The following is a 20,314-nucleotide window of genomic DNA, read 5'->3' as shown; positions in this document are numbered from 1 at the left end:
AAAAGAGCTTGGGGAGGGGGTGTAAAAAGTAAGAGAAAAATCCCATCATATGAAATAGTGCTATTGGCAATTTAAACTGTGAAATAAGACAGGACACATTATGTTCTGTATCACTGTAGCAGAGTAATGGCCTTCTCTGAAAAAGACACACATCCTAATTCTAGCAACCTGAAAATGTGTTATATTGTATGGCAAGGGGAAACAAAGTGGCAGATGGGACTAATTGCTGATCAGCTGCATTTCAACTAAGGAGATGATCCTGGATTATTGCAGGGCCTGATGTATGAGTCCTGAAGAGATGAGTCAGTTTCAGAGCAATGGGGTGTGGGAAAGCCTTGTCTGGGTTGCTTAATTTGATGATGAAAAAATGAGGCCAAACTTCAGAAGTTGAACTGTCTTTAGGAACAGTAAATGCAAGGAATGGGATTCTCCCTTGCAGCCTCCAGGAGGAAAGCAGAGTTCATGTAAAATATACTCAGTTAATTTAAAATATACTCAGTATTAGGAAGTTTAAATGAAATACTGAATTAAGAATAAGAGGGCTGGGGATATAGCCTAGTGGCAGAGTGCCTGCCTCGGATACACGAGGCCCTAGGTTCGATTCCCCAGCACCACATATACAGAAAATGGCCAGAAGCGGTGCTGTGGCTCAAGTGGCAGAGTGCTAGCCTTGAGTGGGAAGAAGCCAGGGACAGTGCTCAGGCCCTGAGTCCAAGGCCCAGGACTGGCCAAAAAAAATAATAATAATAAAAATAAAATAAAAAGAATAAGAGCTCGAAAGTCACACAGCCATGATTCAAATCACAACTCTTGTATTCCTTACTAGTAACTTTGGGTAACTTGACCTGAAACATGAAAGCAATATCTTAAGACAGGATCCATATGAGATGAGAATTTTATGTAATTAAGGAATTGCATAAAAGTGCCTGTAAAGTATCCAAGTAAACAAGACAGAGAAGGTGGAGATTTCAGGCAATGTCCAAGCATCCATTTGAACTTGCAAGGGAGCATGTGTGGTGTAAATTACACCTCATAATTTCTTGCAAGTGGAGTAAGAAGGCCAGGCTTTGATCCTGTCTAGCAGAGTCCTTGAGAAAGGATATCCTGGGAGAGAAGTTAACTCTCCAGTGGCTCCTCCAGGCTTTTTTATGCCTATGGGTGGACTGAGTCCCAAATCCTATGGCAGTCTTCCAGAGAGAGTCTCAGGGGTAGGCAATGAGAAGAAGCAAAAACACAAAAGCCAGGAAAAGCATTCAAGTTTAGTCAAAGAGATCCTATCATCTGGGTGGAGCTTGACTGTGTCCCTCAAAAGTACCACATAGAACTCTTCAAAGAATTGAATGTGCTTGTAACTTTCTTTCCTTGGCTTTTAAGATTGTTGAAACTTTTGGGGGGAGAGGGTAAAGCATGCAGCATCTAGTTTCAGGTTCTGCACATAGAGTGGTAAGTGATGAACTAATTTTTCACAGACACAAATCCAAAAGTGATAAAGAAAATGAAGAAATTACAAAGCAAATGTTTTACCAGAGTAGGAAGTAACCAAATTAGTATAAGGTAGCATTTGTGCAATCATAAAGGAGTTGTGATATAGTCACATATGTCATAGATCTAGGAAAGTAAGCAAACTTTCTCTGGAAAGGTAGGGGGAGCAAGTCCATTTAGTGATGATAATTCCTATAAGAAGTGCTACCACCCAGGCCTGATGGTAAATCTAAATTTCTAGAATACAAAAATGATTTTTCTTATAGAAAAGTAACATTGCCTCTTCTCAGTTCCATCTCTGATAATTCATTTATGACAGACCTTACCTTTAAGCATCAGTCTACAAGGTATTTGCAAACTTATCTATGTTATCATTTCCTCACTGGTGAATGAACAAAGAGGTTAAGTGGCAGTCAAGGTTGCACACCTATAGGGAGAATCTCGATTTTCAAATTCCCTTTGCTGTCCAAGAAAGGTGTTGAAGGGGTTGGAGGCATGGCTCAGTTGGTAGAGTACAAGGCAATGAGTGCAAGTGGTAGGTAGTAAGTTCGACTCCCTGTAGTGGACCTAAAAAAAAAAAAGAAGTGTGTTGAAGGGACACATTTTGGGCTGATAAGAATCTGTCCTCTCTGTTGCCACTAAAACTTTCTAGGAAGCCATTTACAGATAGGCTGGGGAGGCTTAGTGGAACTCCATACATACGGGACCTGGACAAGATTAGTAGAAGGTGCATAAAACTGGTGTTTCCCATACCACTGGCCTGAAATCCATGTGCTAACTACTATGTAAGAGGTGTAAACAAAATGCACAGGAACCAAGAAGAGGTTTCCCCCATTTCCCCTCTCCCCCAGTTTTTTTTTTTTTTTTTGGTTTGGGTTTTTGACAGAATTATTCTAACACCTTCTACTGGCATAACCTAGTTCTGTGTAATTGACAACAAAGATATGTTTGCAGATTCCAGTTTTAATATCTCATGCAGAGTGAGAACAGATTTGGAGCTGAAGAGTCCTAAGCTATCTGACATGTGACTCCATCTGGTTTCTGGATAAAATTTTGGAGCATAACATTTCTGCTGAGATGCTTTAATTCTGATTTTCTGTAAAATAATCAGACTTCACCTTTGTTGACCCTGAACTAAGTGATGGAATGACAGTGTTGGTAAGTGTATGCGGAGAAGGTCTAGACACAAACCTCTTGGGTCTCAATGGTTGTCAGCCTCACCATTGAGCAGATTTGTAACCTTGCTAAGTTCATCTCCATACTTCTGTTTTCCTACCTATAAAAGGTGATGATACTACATGCTGCCTGTAGCTTTAGTTGCAGATTCCTGAAATGCCCCTGCCTCACTGGATAACCTTCACCTGGAGATCTGTTTCTCCAAGTGCAAAAACAGAGTTACACAAATCATTCTCCTTTAAGATCTCCCCCCTCACAAGAGGAAGGAACTTTGTCATTAAACACCTACCTGTCTGTGCCAGCTGCAGACTTTACCTGATTTAATCTTCACCAAAGCAATTAGTATGTTTAACCCTGATTTAATCATCACCAAAGCAATTAGTATGTTTAACCCTACTTAATCATGAAGGAATCTCAGGCTCAAAAGGTTCAAGCTGTGAACTCAACTTCTCGGCCAGCTTTAAGTTCAGCCCCTGGATGCAAGCCCTTTCTTTCTGTGTAGTTCGTCTGAGCATGTTTTACTGTGCGGATTGCCTCCCACTCTCTACCAGACAGCAAGAATCCTAACTGCTCAAAGTTTTTCATGCTCTGATTTAAAGAGATGAGTGGGTGAGTTATATTTTTTTTTGTCTGATAAGTACATTTGAAAGTTCAGCACATTAAATTCACTTACCAGTTGCAAAAACTTTAAAAAAAATCTTAATCATACCAATGCAACATCTGAGTGAAAATCTGCCTATTTTCATTGGTTGAGCCCTGCCCTCACCTTCCTCGTGCCTACAAACTTAGGAAAGGAAGTAGATGCGAGCCAGCGAAGTGAGTTCCTGGCTAACTAGAGATTTGTTTATTTCCTTTTTGTGTAGTGGGTTGTTGGGCCCAATCATCTTAAGGTTTATTCCCCAAAGAGATGCTTAACTGGATGCGTGCACAGCCCACCCTGTCTGCGGGTGCCAGTTGAGCCTTGTCCACTTCCCCGGACTAGCTCACTGCTAAGGTCACCACCACCACCATCACCACTCCGTAGTGTCTTGTCTTGCTGTAGTCCCCTAGAATAGCCCATCCCTCGGGACAGCCTCGGCCCAGCTGAACTTCCCTGACACTGCTTCACCCTCTGCAGCTATCAGGGCCACCAGACTCCCAACTTTCTCTTTCTCCAAGGGAGTGGGACTTCTTAGAACTTTGCGAGGAATCCATAACTGTAAAAGTGAATCGGCGAAGCCTCAACGCGGCGAAACTCCTCTCTCTACGCCGCTCCGGACCCTGCTTTCCTGCCTAGGGCCCCCCTTCCACGCCAGGTACCCCGCACCCCAGCTTTCTCACGCAGGTTCCAGGCTTGCAGCGCCTGGATCTGTGGCCCTGGGCGCTGGGCTGGCCAGCTCGTCGCGGTCGGCGTGCGTGTGGGAGGAAGTTGGGGCGTCCTCCGCACCCTGCAGCCTGGCACCAGGCTCCGCCACAGCGAGGCTGGAGAAAGGTCCGCACTGGACTCGCGGCCTTTGCTGCCGGCCTCCCCACGCGGGGCCTCGGCTCCCCTCATTCGCGGCTCCCGCCTCCTCCTGTCGGCTGCCTGGCGGACCCAGCCTGCCTTTCTCTCCCACTCTCTCCCTCTCCCCTCTCCGCCTTCACTACCGGGTCAAGCTGCGGAGGGAGGGAGACGGCGGCGAAGCCCTCCCTGGCTCTCCACCCTGCGCGCGCCCCTCCTCTCTCCGGCTTCTCCCCTCCTCCCTGCCCCCTCCCCTGCTGCCAGTACAGTACAACTAGTACACGCACACACACTCATTCGCACACGCACACACTCTCACACGCGCGCGCGCACACACGCCCAGCCGTTGCCTCTGCAGCTGCCATAGATATGGGCTAAGAACCCAGGCCAGCGCGCGCTCCCACGCGCTCCACGCAGGAGTGGCCCCGGGCATCCCGACCCTCCCTCCCCACCCCCACCCACTCGCTCTCTCGCTCCGCTTGGCGCTCGGGCTCGCGCCGCCGCCGCTTCCTCTGCCGCGGCGGGGGCCACAGCCTTGAGTGTCATTCAAGGGACAGCACAACCTCACCCAAGCTCTCTCTACCTCTACCCGGCCGCCCGTCCCGCTCATCCTCCCCCCTTCCTCTCCACGCTCCATCCCAAGAAGAAGAGGGAAAGCACGGAACCCACGGGGAGGAAGGCAAAGTCCGCTCTCCTTCCCCGCCCCTTGCCCCCTTCCCACCCGCGTTCTCTCACTACCGGCCCCCTCCCCAAAGGCACCTCAGGAACTGAGGCGATTCGACCCCCCCTCCTACTGCCATGTCCAAAAGCTTGAAAAAGAAAAGCCACTGGACTAGCAAAGTCCACGAGAGTGTCATTGGCAGGAACCCGGAGGGCCAGCTGGGCTTTGAACTGAAGGGGGGCGCCGAGAATGGACAGTTCCCCTACCTGGGGGAGGTGAAGCCGGGCAAGGTGGCCTATGAGAGCGGCAGCAAGTTGGTGTCCGAGGAGCTGCTGTTGGAGGTGAACGAGACCCCCGTGGCAGGGCTCACCATCAGGGACGTGCTGGCCGTAATCAAACACTGCAAGGACCCCCTCCGGCTCAAGTGTGTGAAGCAAGGTGAGTGCAGCAGCTGGTCTGGGGCTTTGCCAGCTGGTGGCTCCGTTCGGGGGCCGAGGGTGGGTGCGCATGTGGAAGGTGTGTGTGTGTGTGTGTGTGTGTGTGTGTGTGTGTGTGTGTGTGTGTGTTTGTGTTGCGCGATCGTGGGTGGGGTGGAGGGGAGCTTTGCTGGGGCTCCGACTGAGGGGCTGAAGGGAAGGGAGGGGCCGCTTGTTCGGGAGCCAGCAACTTTGTTTGCGTAGTTAGACCCTCCCCTTTGGAAGGTGCTTCGGCCTGGTCTGACCTGCGCGCTCTTGGGGCAAATTCAATGTGCGTCAGTGGCATCTCGCCTGCAGTGGATCAAGAGCTGGAGGAGGGCGGCGGGGGGGGGGGGGGGGGAAGGAAGGAAAGAAGGAAGGAAGGAAGAGAGGAAGGAAGGGGGGAGAGAAAGAGCCAAAGAAAAGAGGAAGGAGCAGCTTGAGGGCGCAACTGCATCCTTAGCAAGGCTGGGAGGAGCCGTGTTGGAGGGGTGGGGGTGGGGGGCAAGAACTAAGGCTGGTGTTTCTGGCCCTGGAAGGAAGAAGCCGCCGTGGTCCCCAGATGGCCCCTTATAGCTACTGGATGGTCAGAATGGGATGAGACAAATTGCTTTGGGCGTCTTGGTGGGTCTTGGGTAACTTTTTCCCTGCTCCACTCCTCCCCCCCCCCCCCCAGCCCCCTCTCCCAGCCCTGTCATGTGGGCACTACGCGTCACATGCAGACTGACTAACCCGGCGCTCACCCCTAGCCAGCCCGCAGGAGGAGGCTCCGGAAGAAGGCTGTGTGTTGGGGAGTTCTTTCTAGTCTTGGAGAACGAGAGAGAGAAAGAGAAAAAAATGATTCCCGAAATAAAACTTCATTCAGGGGCTGTCCTCCTTGACTGAGAGTCCTCGGTGGTTGGGCTCTCCTCTGGCTAGGAACTCCAGGGGCCCTGTTTCTAGGGGAGGAGAAGGATGGAACTGCCAGCTGGTTATGGCTCAGGCTACAGCAGCAGCAACCTGAGCTTGGATGAGTCTCAGTGGAAGACTGGGAAGTGGACTTAGGAAGATAGAGATCTTGCAGAACTCTCTCAGGAAACACTGCTTTTGCTTGTAAGGAAGTTGTGGTCCTGAAGGAGGAGAAAGGGAGATAAAAATCTGAATACAGAACAACTTTAAGAGAAATGAAGTAGTTTGTCTTTTCCACATGCCACTACACACCTTTTTTCTAGCTCCATGCTTTAGTGTATGACATGCGTGCTCCTCAGTCAGAGGGTTGGCCTGTCTGTGTGTCCTGCCTTGAAGATGGAATAGAATGTATATACAGTATTTTGAATCACCGATTCATTCTGTGGCATGACAGTTATCAACAGTGGTGTTCTTCATTATAAGCTTATTCTTTAAAAAACAAAACTTGCTTAAACATAAACAAGGTTGAAAGAAATTTCAGGAAGTGCTCTAAATAATTTGTCATATGAGAAAACCTTTTCCTGAGGGTTTCTTGGGCATTACTAGAAGATGACTCTAGTTGTTCATGTTACTAGTAAATTAACAGAGCATTGTATCCGATGACACTGACTGTGAACTAGATGGTAACTTATCTCATTGTTTTTTTTGTTTTCTTTTATTCAAATTAGGACACATCACAGGCTCAAATATAAGCGTTCATGTGGATCTATTTTGTGTTGTGATTGTGCATAACAGCAGTAGATATAAACGTAAAGTTCACATTTTTGGCCCAAGAAGTCTACAGAATGAATGACCATAGCTTTGTGGGTAATATGCTTGGAAATTACAATTCAAAGTAGCCAGGAAGGCAACACATCATTAAATTGGGCTAACACTGTTTTACTAAGGGAGTGATTGTTCCATGAAGCTTATAATGTTAATGACATCTTAACCATAGTATTCTGTGCTGAGCAATATGTGTTGAGATGGAGTTTGGCAAATTTTAATATCAGCATGCAGCAATGTGTCCAGACATAAAATTAAATGAAGATTATTGGGTATTATAGATTTAATCTATGAAATTCAGTCAAAAATCTTTGGAGAAGTGAAGTGCAGTCATACACGTTGAAAGTATGGTTTTAAAATACACTATGTGAACATACAGTATGTGAATATGGTGAAACTTCATAATACAATTAATATTCATTGAATAGTGAAAGACAGGAAAGTGAAAGAGACTATTTGAGGCCTAGTGTCATGAGGTGGAGGAGGGTAAATGGAGAGAGTGAATGCAGATGAATATAATTATATTATTCTTATATATGAGAATAGAGCAACAAAACCTATTTGAATTTTTAAGAGACAGTGTTAGATGAGGGTGAGATTGATGGGGAACTTCCACAATAAAACCCTGGTTGTACAACTAATGGGTACTACAAAATATCTTAACAAAAATCTCATAAGTGCTGAAAAGCTACCAAGTACAAAAGGAATTCTGGTGTTTCCAATGATAGATCAGAGTCATTGGACTATATCTTACATAAAATTATGACAAGGGCTAGAATCAAGTGGTAGAATACCTACCTAGCAAGCCCAAGGCCCTACATTAAAATACCATTACCACCAAAACAAAACAGTATGGCAGTATATAAATAAAATATCTAATCCAGTCCAGGACTCTTACAACAGAATCTGCAGAATTTGCCCATTCAATTTCTGTGTCATATTTTTTGGAAGGTTATTGGTTTTTATACCTCAAAGGAAATATTGACATAAAGTGATAGGTTTAGGTGAAAATATCTTTTTTTCATTACTTTATTGTCAAAGTGGTGTACAGAGGGGTTACAGTTTCATACGTAAGGCAGTGAGTACATTTCTTATCCAATTTGATACTTCCTACCTCATTTCCCCCCCTTCCCCTCCCCATTTCCCTCACCCCCCACGAGTTGTACAGTTGGTTTACACCATGTAGTTTTGTAATGATTGCTGTTGCATTGGTTTGTTTTTATCCTTTGTCTCTTGATTTTGGTATTCTCTTTCCCCTCCCTATTTCCAATACACAAGTATACAATATCCAGGGTACTAAAATCAGTTACAGTGATATCAGGGGTAAAACCACGGGAAAGAAAGACAAAAGAAAAAGGGCATAATTTCACATGGTTTGTTGAAAATAACAACAATGATATAGCACTTGTTTCCATAACTTGGAGTTCATTTCAAATTTGTTATCCCTAAAATATGGAACCAACCCAGATGCCCCTCAGTAGATGAGTGGGTCAAGAAAATGGGGTACATATATACAATGGAATTCTATGCCTCTATCAGAAAAAAATGACATTGCCCCATTCCTAAGGAAATGGAAGGACTTGGAAAAAATCATACTGAGTGAAATGAGCCAGACCCAAAGAAGCATAGACTTTATGGTTTCCCTCATTGGGAATAATGAGTACACGTCTAGGATAGTCCTAGCAGAAGATCACAATAGCTCAATAGCTATTTCCATATGAACACATGATGCTAAGCAAAGTGAACTCCAAGCTATGGAAATAGGTGAAAATCTCTTTACATCCCATATTATACCCTGTCTTCCAAACTTCACTGGTTCACTGATGACTGAGTCTTTTAACTTAAAGTTTAGAGAACACCCATAGAAAACCTTAACTACCTACTGAATCACAGTTGATGAGGAAGAAAAAATAAGAAAGGAAAAAAATTAATTGCTTCTTTTTTTTTTGGCCAGTCCTGGGCCTTGGACTCAGGGCCTGAGCACTGTCCCTGGCTTCTTCCCACTCAAGGCTAGCACTCTGCCACTTGAGCCACAGCGCCGCTTCTGGCCGTTTTCTGTATATGTGGTGCTGGGGAATCGAACCTAGGGCCTTGTGTATCCAAGGCAGGCACTCTTGCCACTAGGCTATATCCCCAGCCCTAATTGCTTCTTTTATTCTTGGGGAATGTTGCAATCGATCTTTATTTGCTTTTAAATATAGGGACTCAAACATGCTATTTTGTGGTATTATTCTTTAATATGTCAAATAGTGGATGGATTATAATTATAAACAGTAAAAACTTCAGAACATTTAAATCAGTACTTGTGTTGCTTGGATTCAGAATTTCACTTGCTGGAAAATTATTGAGACAGTCTTGACTCAGTAGCTATATTTCTGGAGAGCCAAAATAACTAGCATAGCTGAAAAACTTAAAGATAGTTTGCTTAGCAGTTGTATTTTTAAGCTATTAATGAGATTGATATTTGAATATTCATTCGTACTTTGAGCATTAGACAGTATACACATGCAAAATTATAGCTAAACTAGGAAGATTTTTGTAAAGAAAACTGGAGAGTTATGTAGCAAGACTACTGATAAAATGTACATGCGATAACAATGCACTGATTCCTCACTTTAAAATTTATTCCTATGATTCATTTTGCACTATAGCCATCATAATGTAAAATTATTTGGATTTTAAAAGATGAGCACCCAAGACTTTAAGTTATGCTATACAAGATAGAAGCATTTATAGTTTTTCATTATCTCTTAAATGCCTTCAACCCCATTCTAAGAAGTCTTCATATAAATTCAATGCATTCTTATTTTAATTTAGGCTAGCTTCTCCTAATTCACATAGTGATGAATTATGTGTGAAAAGTACCATTTATTATCACATCCAGTTATTTATTTTATTATTTTTTGCCAGTCCTGGGGCTTGGACTCAGGGCCTGAGCACTGTCCCTGGCTTCTTTTTGCTCAAGGCTAGCACTCTGCCACTTGAGCCACAGCGCCACTTCTGGCCGTTTTCTACATATGTGATGCTGGGAAATCGAACCCAGGGCTTCATGTATGCGAGGCTAGCACTCTTTCCACTAGGCCGTATACCCAGCCCCACATTCAGTTATTTTGTAGATTATTTATTTTTACTATTAATAATAAACTTTCCTCACTGGTGTATTTAATCCTGTATTAACAGTTCTGTTTTCATCATTGCATTAATACATTAGACCTGGTTGAAGAGAATATCTTGAGTTACTATTGAGATCTAGGTTGAAGTGCTAAAGATTTTCTTTGTCTTTTTCTTTTTGCCTCTAAAGTTCACAGAAGCCCAGCTACATAGACTTTGTGTCCTACATTTTTTGTCCTGTGGTTCCTAATGTTCCTTATTTCACACAGGGACTCACATAGCCTGAATTTATTTTGCCATTTAATATCTCACAATAGAAAATAAAAGGCAAAAGGTTTTCTAATTCTTCCCATGTGAACGATGAACTAAACAAAGCCTTTGAAATCCACTTCTAGATCCACTTTCCTCTCCCTCCCATTGCTCCTTTCAAGGTCACCTTCAAAGGAAAGTAGATCCACATTTGTTAAGAGTCATACTTTCTTCTTGACTGATTTCAGGTTAGTATCAAAGTTAAGCTTCTGTACTTTTTTTATTTGGAAATAAAAACAAAGTATGCCAGGCTAGTCAACAAAGATTGACTTATCTTGATAGAATGTGAGTTATATTTTCATTCTATAAGTTAAAAATGCCTAAATATCTTGATATTTTAGAAATAAAGTGCCTTCAATGATTCATAAAATGGTTGAGATAATTTTGCTTGAGCATAATTTATGATGGATGCCACTGTGGTTTTTCAGTGTGTATCCTTTAAATGGGATGACCTTGAATGTTAAATAGTACCATTGGTTTTTCATGTATTTGCTTTGAGTGAGAGTCTTCTTAGAGTGGAATGCCAGCCTAAGAACTTAAGTGCCACCATCTCTGCTCTAACATTGATGCTGTGCAATTTTTGGCACATTTATTATGCTCACTTTCCATTTAAGTCACTTGAAACTAACACATTCACTTTTGTAATGAAAAGGAAGCTTGCACCTTTGACACCTCTCCTCATTGCCTGTAGTTTAAACAATGACTTTCCAATGCATAGCAGACCCTGGCAGAATCATTTCCCTTAGGAAGTGAGGCTGAGTAGTGGTAAAATGTGCAATTTTCTCTTTTAATCCTGAGCATATCATTTTATGTCAGCTACATGAACAAGTCATCTAGCCTGGTGGAGTAGTACTTCTTTAAGCGTCTTAGAGAAAGCCATGGAATTGTAGCTGAATAGTAGAACACTTTCCTCATATGCTTGAGGCCAGAGGCTTGATCACAATGCCTGAAGAAAAAAATCCTGAAAAAGGAAGAAGAAAAGAAAGAAGCAAAAAGGAAGTATTTGTAATTTTCAAGATCCTTTACATTTAACTGAGACTTATTGAAAAATATAAGATGACTTCTTGTATTGGTAACTTGTAAGTTGTATTTTAAAGGACATTTCTCTATAAAGAAGTAAAAAGTACAATTAAAATACTTACTTGAAGAGTAAGTCATTAGTTGCAATGGAAGTCATTTTCACCTTTTAAAAATAACTCCCACTAATTCTGCCTTTATGTGTAAAATTTGCTATTTTACATTCATTTTAGATTTTATACATAGCTTGTTTTTACCCATTAATTTACTTGATTTTTGTTCATATCTTTACTCTTAAACAGCTGGTGAATATTGAATTATTTACTGTACATTTGGCAGGCTTAGAAATCTTAGAATTCATTAAGTTGAATTAAAATTTGCATTACTTCTTTACATTTCACTGTAATAACACAAGTGCATCATAGGTTAAGTGGACCTTTTACTTCTCAGTTATAAATTCAGTTCCTCATAAAAACAGAACAAATTAGAAAATGATCACAGTTGGTGATATATAATAAATAAAAATCACATAAAATGGTGATTATTTAGTGTTTTAGTTGAATCAATCCCATCTTAGAATTCATTAGAAACATCTTTCTTATAGTTCTGGCATGAAAAACTAATTCTTACATTTCTATTAGCTATAATCTGCCCATTTCTCCCTCCCTCCCTCTCTCTCTCCCTCGCTCCCTCCCTTTCTTTATTATTTTTTATTTTTATTTTTTTGCCAGTCCTGGGGCTTGAATTCAGGGCCTGAGCACTGTCCCTGTCTTCTTTTTTCTCAAGTTCAGCATTCTACCACTTGAGGCACAACACTACTTCTGGCTTTTTCTGTTTATGTGGTGCTGAGGAATTGAACCCAGGGCTTCGTCTATATGAGGCAAGCAATCTACCACTAAGCCATATTCCTAGCCCTAATCTGCCCATTTATTATGACAAGATGCATGTGATAGGATCTTATACTTTTCTAACATTGTAAAATTTGAAAAGTTTTAAAAAATCTCTTTCACTTCTCAGATGTGTCTGTTTTATCTCCATTAAATACTAATGTAAAATTTCCTTTAATTTTATCATACAGAGTACTTAATGATGCATCCATAAACAGTGAGTTTACTTAGCTCATAAAAGACTGGTGTGAGGACAGACTTGTGATGAACACTGTTTTATATGTGTATATAATTAAACATAATTGATAAAAATTGCTTTCATTATGCCATCACATTTATATTTTATTAATGCTTTTCAAAGAATTGTGAGATTCATTTGGCTTACAACTTTATAAGTTTGTTTTGGGTATAAGATATAGTGTTGACCTCTTTGGATAGCCAGAAAGAACTATAAAACTTTCCTCTTTTTATAATAGTAACTCAATTCCATCTAAAATAGTCTCTTTCCAAAGACTCATCAGGTTAACAAGTTGCAAATAAATGGTTGGATTTGGTGCAGTAGTTGTAATAATTCTATGGTTTGATGGACCTGGGAAATATTTTCTCCATGTACTTGTTACATGAATCACATAAACTTTTGTGTCAATTTCACTTATTTTGACTTATTTTTTTAAATGTCACTACCCAAACCATAACAGTCATCATATCCCCCAAATAACCCAAACCAAATGCACTTTTGAAGTATGAAGTAAAATGTGTTTGGATAGTAGTGATTTTTTTTTCTGGTTCTGGGCTTGTGCACTTTCTCTGAGCTCCTTTTTGCTCAAGGCTAGTGTTCTACCACTTGAGCTACATTGCCACTTTTGGCTCTTTCTGTGGTTAATTAGAGATAAGAGTATCATAGTCTTCCCTGCCTGGGCTTGCTTCCAATGTGACCGTCAGATCTCAGCTTCCTGAGTAGTTAGGATTGTAGGTCTGAGCCACCCATGGCCTGGCTGATATTGATTGTTTTAGTGGTAAAGTTTAAGGAAGAAATTTTATGAACTTTTTAACTGCCTTTAGTGACACATATTTATGAAATCAGCACATTTTTAATAAATATTAATTTTATTAAATGTCTATGAACTAAAATAGCAAGAAGTAAAAAGTGCTTAGTTCATAAAACTATTCTGCACTTTGTATACATTATACTTAAGTATATTTCACATGTCAAATGTTTTCTAACATTTTTAAAAACATAAATTTTCTAAGTCTTACAGTGAATTATTTGTATTTCCATGGGTTGATGATAGCACAAAATCAGTTAACACATTAAAACATCAGTAGATAGATCAGAGGGAATGTCAAAATACAATTTTACATATGAGCGGTGTGTTTTTATTAATATATTGCTCTGCATAGGAAGATCCCTTCTTATATTAAATGTATACATGACAACAAAAATAACCCATTCTTTAGAAAGCCGCAGTTTAATTTAGCAGCATTCCTCAAGCTTGTCAAAATCTGATGGGCTGGATTTCTAGCACGAAAAAATTTTAGACATTTGAAGTGTCCAATGCTGAATAATAGAAAGAATTTTGTTCTATGAACCTTAATTACCTCTCTCTCTCTATTTCTCTTTCTCTCTCGTGCCATTTCTGGGACTTGAATGAACTCAGAGCCTGAGCACTGTCCCTAAGTTTCTGTTGCTTAGCCTAGAGTTCTACCCCTTGAGCCACAGCTCCACTTCTGGCTTTTTTTTAGCTTTATTTTTTCTTTATTTTCAAAGTGAAGTACAGAGGGGTGACAGTTTCATGTGTAAGGCTGAGTATATTTCTTATCCAACTTCTTACCTCTCCCTTATTCTCCCCCCCTGCCTACCCCCTCTCTTTTTCCCTCCCCTCCACCCATAAGATGTAAAGTTGTTTAAGCCAAATGGTTGTTTTTTTTTTTTTAAGTATTGCTTTTGGAGTGGTTTGTCTTTTTATCCTTTGTCTTTCAGTTTGGTATTCCCTTTCTCTTCCCTAGTTCTAACACACGTACATACATTATCCAGGGTACTAAGATCAGATACCATGACAGCAGGAATATAACCATGGGAAGGGAATATGAGAGAAAAAAAGGGTACTTTTTCACATGGCATGTTGAAAATAATTACAAAAATTATATACCACTTGCTTCCATAACGTGTGGTTCATTTCACTTAGCATCATCTCATGTGTTTATATGGGCATAGCTATTGGGCTATTGTGATCTTCTGCTATGACTAACCTAAACTTGTCCTAATTATTCCCTATGAGGGAAACCATGTTTCTTTGGGTCTGGCTCACTTCACTTAGTATAATTTTTTCTAAGTCCTTCCATTTCCTTACAATTGGGGCTGTGTCGTTCTTTCTGATAGATGGACTTCTGGCCTTTTGATTTTGGTGATTAATTAAAAATAAGAATCTCTGATGTTTCTGCCCCAGCTGGTCTTGAATCGTTATCCTCACATCTCAGCCTCCTGAGCAACTAGGATTATAGTTGTGAGCCACCAGTGCCTAGCTAATTTGTCTTTTTCTATAAAAGAATGTTAACACATTTTTAGACAAATTTTCTTCAAAATAGCAAGTAGTTAGACATGAAACATCAAACATCCAAACATCTTAATTTATTTTCCAAAATACTTTTTGTAAGGATGACTGAAATCTTGAGTTTCTAACACACCAAATACTGAGGGGTTAAGGCATTTTCTTGGTATTATGAAAAGGAGTGAGGTCCGAGTAAACAGGAGGTAGTAGATATTTCACCCTGAAGAGCAAGAATGTTATAAAATATGCTTTATGGTTTGGTGCCAGTGGCTCATCCCTGTAATCCTAGCTACTCAGGAGTCTGATATCTGAGGATATTGGTTCAAAGCCAGCCCTAGCAGAAAAGTTGCAGTGTGAGACTCTTATCCCCAATTAACCGTTCAAAAACCAAAAGTGGAGCTGTGGCTCGAAGTGGTAGAGCTCTTCTTGAGCAAAATTTCTCAGAGACAAGGAGTACCCTTATTCTCCATTTCTATGTTTTATTTGTTTAAAGGGATAGATTAAACATAAAAAATATGCATGATAGAATACCATGTGATGTTTCAATACATTATGTTAAATCAAGGTAGACATACATTTCATCAAATATTTATTATTGCTTTATGGCAAAAACTTGGGAAGTAAAATTTTTCTAGCTTTTTGAAATAAAAATTAAACTGTTATCTATTGTCACTCTACCATGCAATATCACACCAGAACTTTGTCTACCTACCCAATTCCCTGTACTAAGTATCAACTTTGTAAACGTAATTAAAGCATTGTCATTCATTGTCTAATGTGAAGAGCATCATGATACATCTTATTTGGGAGAAAATTGACTTTGGTAACATTAGATAAGGAGATACTTCACTTCAGCCAAATAGAACTTAGTAAAACCTAGAAATGGATAGAACTTAGAATGACATATTAAATAAATAAGTGGCCAGGCACTAGTGGCTATAATCCGAGCTACTCACGAGTCTGAGATTTGAGGATCCAAGGTCAAAGCTAGCCCAGGCAGGAAGGGCCATGAGATTCTTTTTTCCCCCCTTATTTAAGGTCAAATTGATATACAGAGAGGTTACAGTTTCATACATTAGGCCTTGGGTACATTTCTTGTACTGTTTGTTAACTCCTACCTCATTCCCCCCTCCCCCTTCCCCTCTCCCCCCAACCCCATGAGTTGTTCACTTGATTTATAACAAATGGCTTTGCAAGTATTGCTTTTGGAGTCGTTTGTCTTTTTATCCTTTGTCTCTCGATTTTGATATTCCCTTTCACTTTCCTGGTTCTAATACCAGTATACACAGTTTCCAGTGTACTCAAATAAGATACAGTGATAGTGCGGGTACAAAGAAACATGGACTCTATGGTCTCCCTCATAGGGAATAATTAGCACAGGTTTAGGCTAGTCACAGCAGAGGATCACAAGAGCCTAATAGCTATGCCCTTATGAATGTATAAGATGATGCTAAGTGAAATGAACTCCATGTTATGGAAACGACTGTTTTATCACTATTGTAATTACTTTCAACATGCCATGTGAAACTGTAGCTTCTATTGTTGATGATCCTCTTGTATCCCCTTCCTGTGGTTGTGCCCTCCATGAGATTCTTATCTCCAGTTAACCACCAGAAAATGAGAAGTGGAAATGTGGCTCAAAGTGGTAGAGTACTAGACTTGAACAAAAGAGCTCAAGGACAGCTCCCAGGTGTTGTGTTCAAGCCTCAAGACCAACAAAGAAAGAGAAAGAAGAATGAAAGAGAGAGAGAGAGAGAAAGGAAAGAAGGAAGGAAGGAAGGGAGGGAGAGAAGGAGGGAGGGAGGGAGGGAGGGAGGGAGAGAGGGAGGGAGGGAGGGAGAAAGGAAGGAAGGGAAGAAGGGAGGAAGGAAGAAAGAGAGAGAAAGAAAAGAAAAAGGGGCAGGTTGTCTACCCAGAATATATTTTTCTCCCCTCCCCAATTCCTTACTCTCAGAATGTTAGTGTTATCCTAGAATTCACATAGTCTAAGTTGACTTATGTTTCATAGCAGGTTGGCCTCAGCCCAAAGGGATGAATTTCAAGTAGTCTAAATCATGAAAGGTAAATTCATCTCTTTACCAGTGATTTGTTTAAGAAATGGCTTATAACCCAGTTCTAAGTAATGAAAAGAATTCCCTTAGGGAGTTTCTGAGAAATCTCGTAGTTCTTAAAATAAGATTGGAGAAAAAACTATTCACTGTGCTGTCTGTGAAAGTTGTTGCACATGGAGATGATGCCTACAGCAACTATGGCTATCTTGTCACAGGAAGAGTACTAGACAAAAGATGGAGCATTGCATAACAGAACAATGAAAATATACTGACTCTTGGATAAACTGCTGAAACAATGAACCTTGAATTAGCCCTATCTTTGGATTTCCTGTTATTGAGATAATAAGACACTCAATATTTGAGATATTGAAACTGGGTTTTCTGTTACTCATATCTCAAATCCTTATGATTTACATGACTGTGAATTGCCATAAAATAGATACTTCATAATAAAATTGTGGTTTGAGAAAACATTGATGAGGATTTTTCAAAACAAAATAGTCTGCAGAATAAATCAAAATATAGTTTCCTCTTACATAAGAGAAATTTTTAGGTAGTTCTCAATTACCTCATTTGATTTTGTTTTTGTTTTAGTCTCAAGAAACTTTTTTCATTATACCGAAGTAAAATATATAGAAATGTGAATTTATTTTAACTTTATACTAAATCGAACTTGATCAAGAAAGCAAATTAGTTGTAAAAATATACCAACAATACATGCAAAAACCAACTTGAAATATTTTTGAATTGCATCATGTTTATAAATGTCTATGCCACTGATCCAGGAGTGTATGTAATTATAAAGTGAATCATCAAGATGTTCTCACTCCATTTATTCAGGACTAGAATTGATTTACTAATTATTCAACAAACATTTATTGGTAAAATACTCTCTGGCAGGCACTGAACCAGGGAATAGTCATAGATGAATAAAGACATCATTAAAAGAGCTGTATCTTCAAATAGTTTAACTCAGCTACTATATTCCAGTGGTACATCTTGTGGAGCTTGAGCTAAAAGCCATCAGGAAAAGCTACTTTTCATCTTGGAAAGGTGCCCTTGATAATGCAGCCAGAATGAAAGTTGAGAAGACCACATGTCTTAGACGTGAACATGTGCTAGGAATTCCTTGGATTCTGCATCACGGACTGCAGTTGAAGCAGGTCTACTGTGCTTATGCTCCGGACTCTGTGCTAGGTAGTGATGCTAGAAAGATACACAAGTCTTAATCCCACTCCAGGAATTTTGCATTGCATTATAATGGTTAAGAGCATGGCGCTTCAGAGACTGTTTGAATTTCCATCCCAGCATATAGCAAAAAAAAAAAAAAAAAATCGATCTTGGAGGTAAAACTAGGCCTTTGCTTTGAAACTTGCTAACATTAGAGAATAGAGATAGTGGAGAATTATAAAGTTATAATGCCCATGATATGCTTAACTCAAGGGCTGGAATATGGTAAAAGCTTAATAACATTTTTGCTATTGTAATTATCACATTAATAGCATTTGTAGTATATTGGTTTTTCTCTTTAGTAATTTTCGTACATAAGAATTTTCAATACAATAAATAATTCAAAGGACTTGTGACAGCAAAAAGAGCCCTGTGTCCTCCTGGGGTTTCAAACCATGTTCTATGGAGGAAAGAATATTTTATCTTTTGAGGAAAGAGGAAAGTAGGAAAAATATACCAGAGAGGAGAAAAATAAAACATAATCACTGAGATTAAAGGCCTGATGCCTGGCCACTGGTGGCTCATAGCTGTAATTCCATCTGCTCATTAGGCAGAGCATTCAGATCTGTAGCCTATTCTGTCAGAAACTTCATCCCCATGAAGATGACAAAAAGCAAAGCTGGAGGAGTAGCTCAGGTGTTAGAGTGCCATTTGAGTGACCAAGACAAGCAAGTGTGAGGTCTTGAATTTAAACTCCAGTACCAAAAATTAAATAAAGATTAATGATTGTGATAAAGATTAATGATTGTGATAAGTTCCAAAATCATAAAGTAGCAAGTTTGGAATTTAATATGGAAAGTCAGAAATGTAGAAAATTATTTTGAGGAATGATACCGGAGCTAAGCTAACAAATAGAAAAGGAAGATGAGTCTTAAAATGTCATTATTAATACCAAACATTCATGAGTTCTAAGTATTAATGTTAGGTACTTAGTATCATAAGTACTTTAAATATATGTTAACAATCTTCATACGATTCTGTATGATAGGTACTATTAATCTTGTTTCGTAAACCAGAGAACCAATATAGTGCTATAGTCAGGATTCTCACCCAGAATTCACATCCAGTCCTCTGGACCTCTACACTAGCTTGCATTCCAATATGAGAAAGTTTTTAAAGATAGGATTGGCAGGGTCAGATTTTCCCAGTGTTTTCCCAGTGAGGGAAATTGCAAGCACCATTTCATAGAACACCTGTAGGCAGTGAGGAGACCTAATTAAAAGTGGCTGTAGATACAGAGAGACGATTTAAAAGGCTAGACTATTATTAAGAGGAAAGACATTAAGATCATCAACTCTGCCTTTAATAGTGGGCATGGAAAAGAGGAGATTGAATTAAGAACTATATAACTGGTAAATCCATCTGTTTTGGGGATTGGGTGTAGTAAAACAAGAGTTATGCTTGACAATTTTTTGCTTCTGCTGGATGATGCTAAATGTTAATATAATTACTAGAAGCAAAGAACATACCTGAATAGAATGTTATTCCATTTGGGATATGTTTTGTTTTATGTGTCTGGAATGAATTTCAGTCTTATAGACAGAAGATGGTTGGGAATGAGTGTACAGAATAAGGAAAACGAGATAATCCAAGAAGAGCATGAAAAGCTGGGAGGAATGAAACATCTGTGACAACTGAGTTTAAGCAAAGGCTCAGGAGAACCAGGAAAGAAACTAAAACTGTAAGCATAAAACTCATACTATTTCAATGTTGGCATCAACAAATATAAAACAAATGGATAGAAGGATGAGGTCTGGAAGGTTTCCACTGTTTTTGGCAAAAATGAAAGTCACCTTTATTTTGTGGCATTTCAGTAGCATGAAGGACACCAACAATTCAGCTGTTACAAGTTGAAGACTATATAGAAAGTAAAAAGAAAAGAAAAGGAATAGTGCGTACATTCTGCTCTATAAGGAAACTTCCTGGGTAGTTAGTATGTCTCTCTGTAGGGCACGCCTGTTTATGAGGGATGTGGTTGGCATGCTACAATAGAAGAGGGTTCAGCTTCCGTGTCTGTATTTGCTTCATAAATATACTTTATCCTTTCAAAGTAAAATATTCCAGCAAACTAAGATCCTTCAGCTGATTAATTGAATAAAATAATGACTCATCACTTTTGTTTTATGCCATGCTAAAGTGGGGTCTTCTCCATCATTAAAAGAACATTAGAATAGAGAATAGAAGGAAAGTCAA

General features: G+C 39.9%; 1 protein-coding gene across 10 annotated transcripts in view; it reads left to right on the top strand.

Moving 5' to 3' along the window:
* The first annotated feature begins 4,607 nt into the window (after positions 1–4,607).
* Magi2 (membrane associated guanylate kinase, WW and PDZ domain containing 2) overlaps positions 4,608–20,314 on the top strand; it is a 1,248,503-nt gene continuing 1,232,796 nt past the window's right edge. For 3 of the 10 annotated variants that reach the window (XM_048339891.1, XM_048339892.1, XM_048339890.1), the window contains exon 1: positions 4,609–5,237. In XM_048339891.1, the coding sequence (XP_048195848.1) occupies positions 4,937–5,237 (301 nt within the window). In that variant the 5' untranslated portion in view covers positions 4,609–4,936. Of the gene's footprint in view, positions 5,238–20,314 lie in introns of all 10 variants that reach the window. The other 7 variants (XM_048339896.1, XM_048339895.1, XM_048339894.1 and 4 more) reach the window with 4 other exon arrangements.

This window comes from Perognathus longimembris, chromosome 2 (genome assembly GCF_023159225.1).
Source record: "Perognathus longimembris pacificus isolate PPM17 chromosome 2, ASM2315922v1, whole genome shotgun sequence".
In the NCBI taxonomy this organism is placed as follows: Eukaryota; Metazoa; Chordata; class Mammalia; order Rodentia; family Heteromyidae; genus Perognathus; species Perognathus longimembris.
This window is presented reverse-complemented; position numbering and strand designations above follow the sequence as displayed.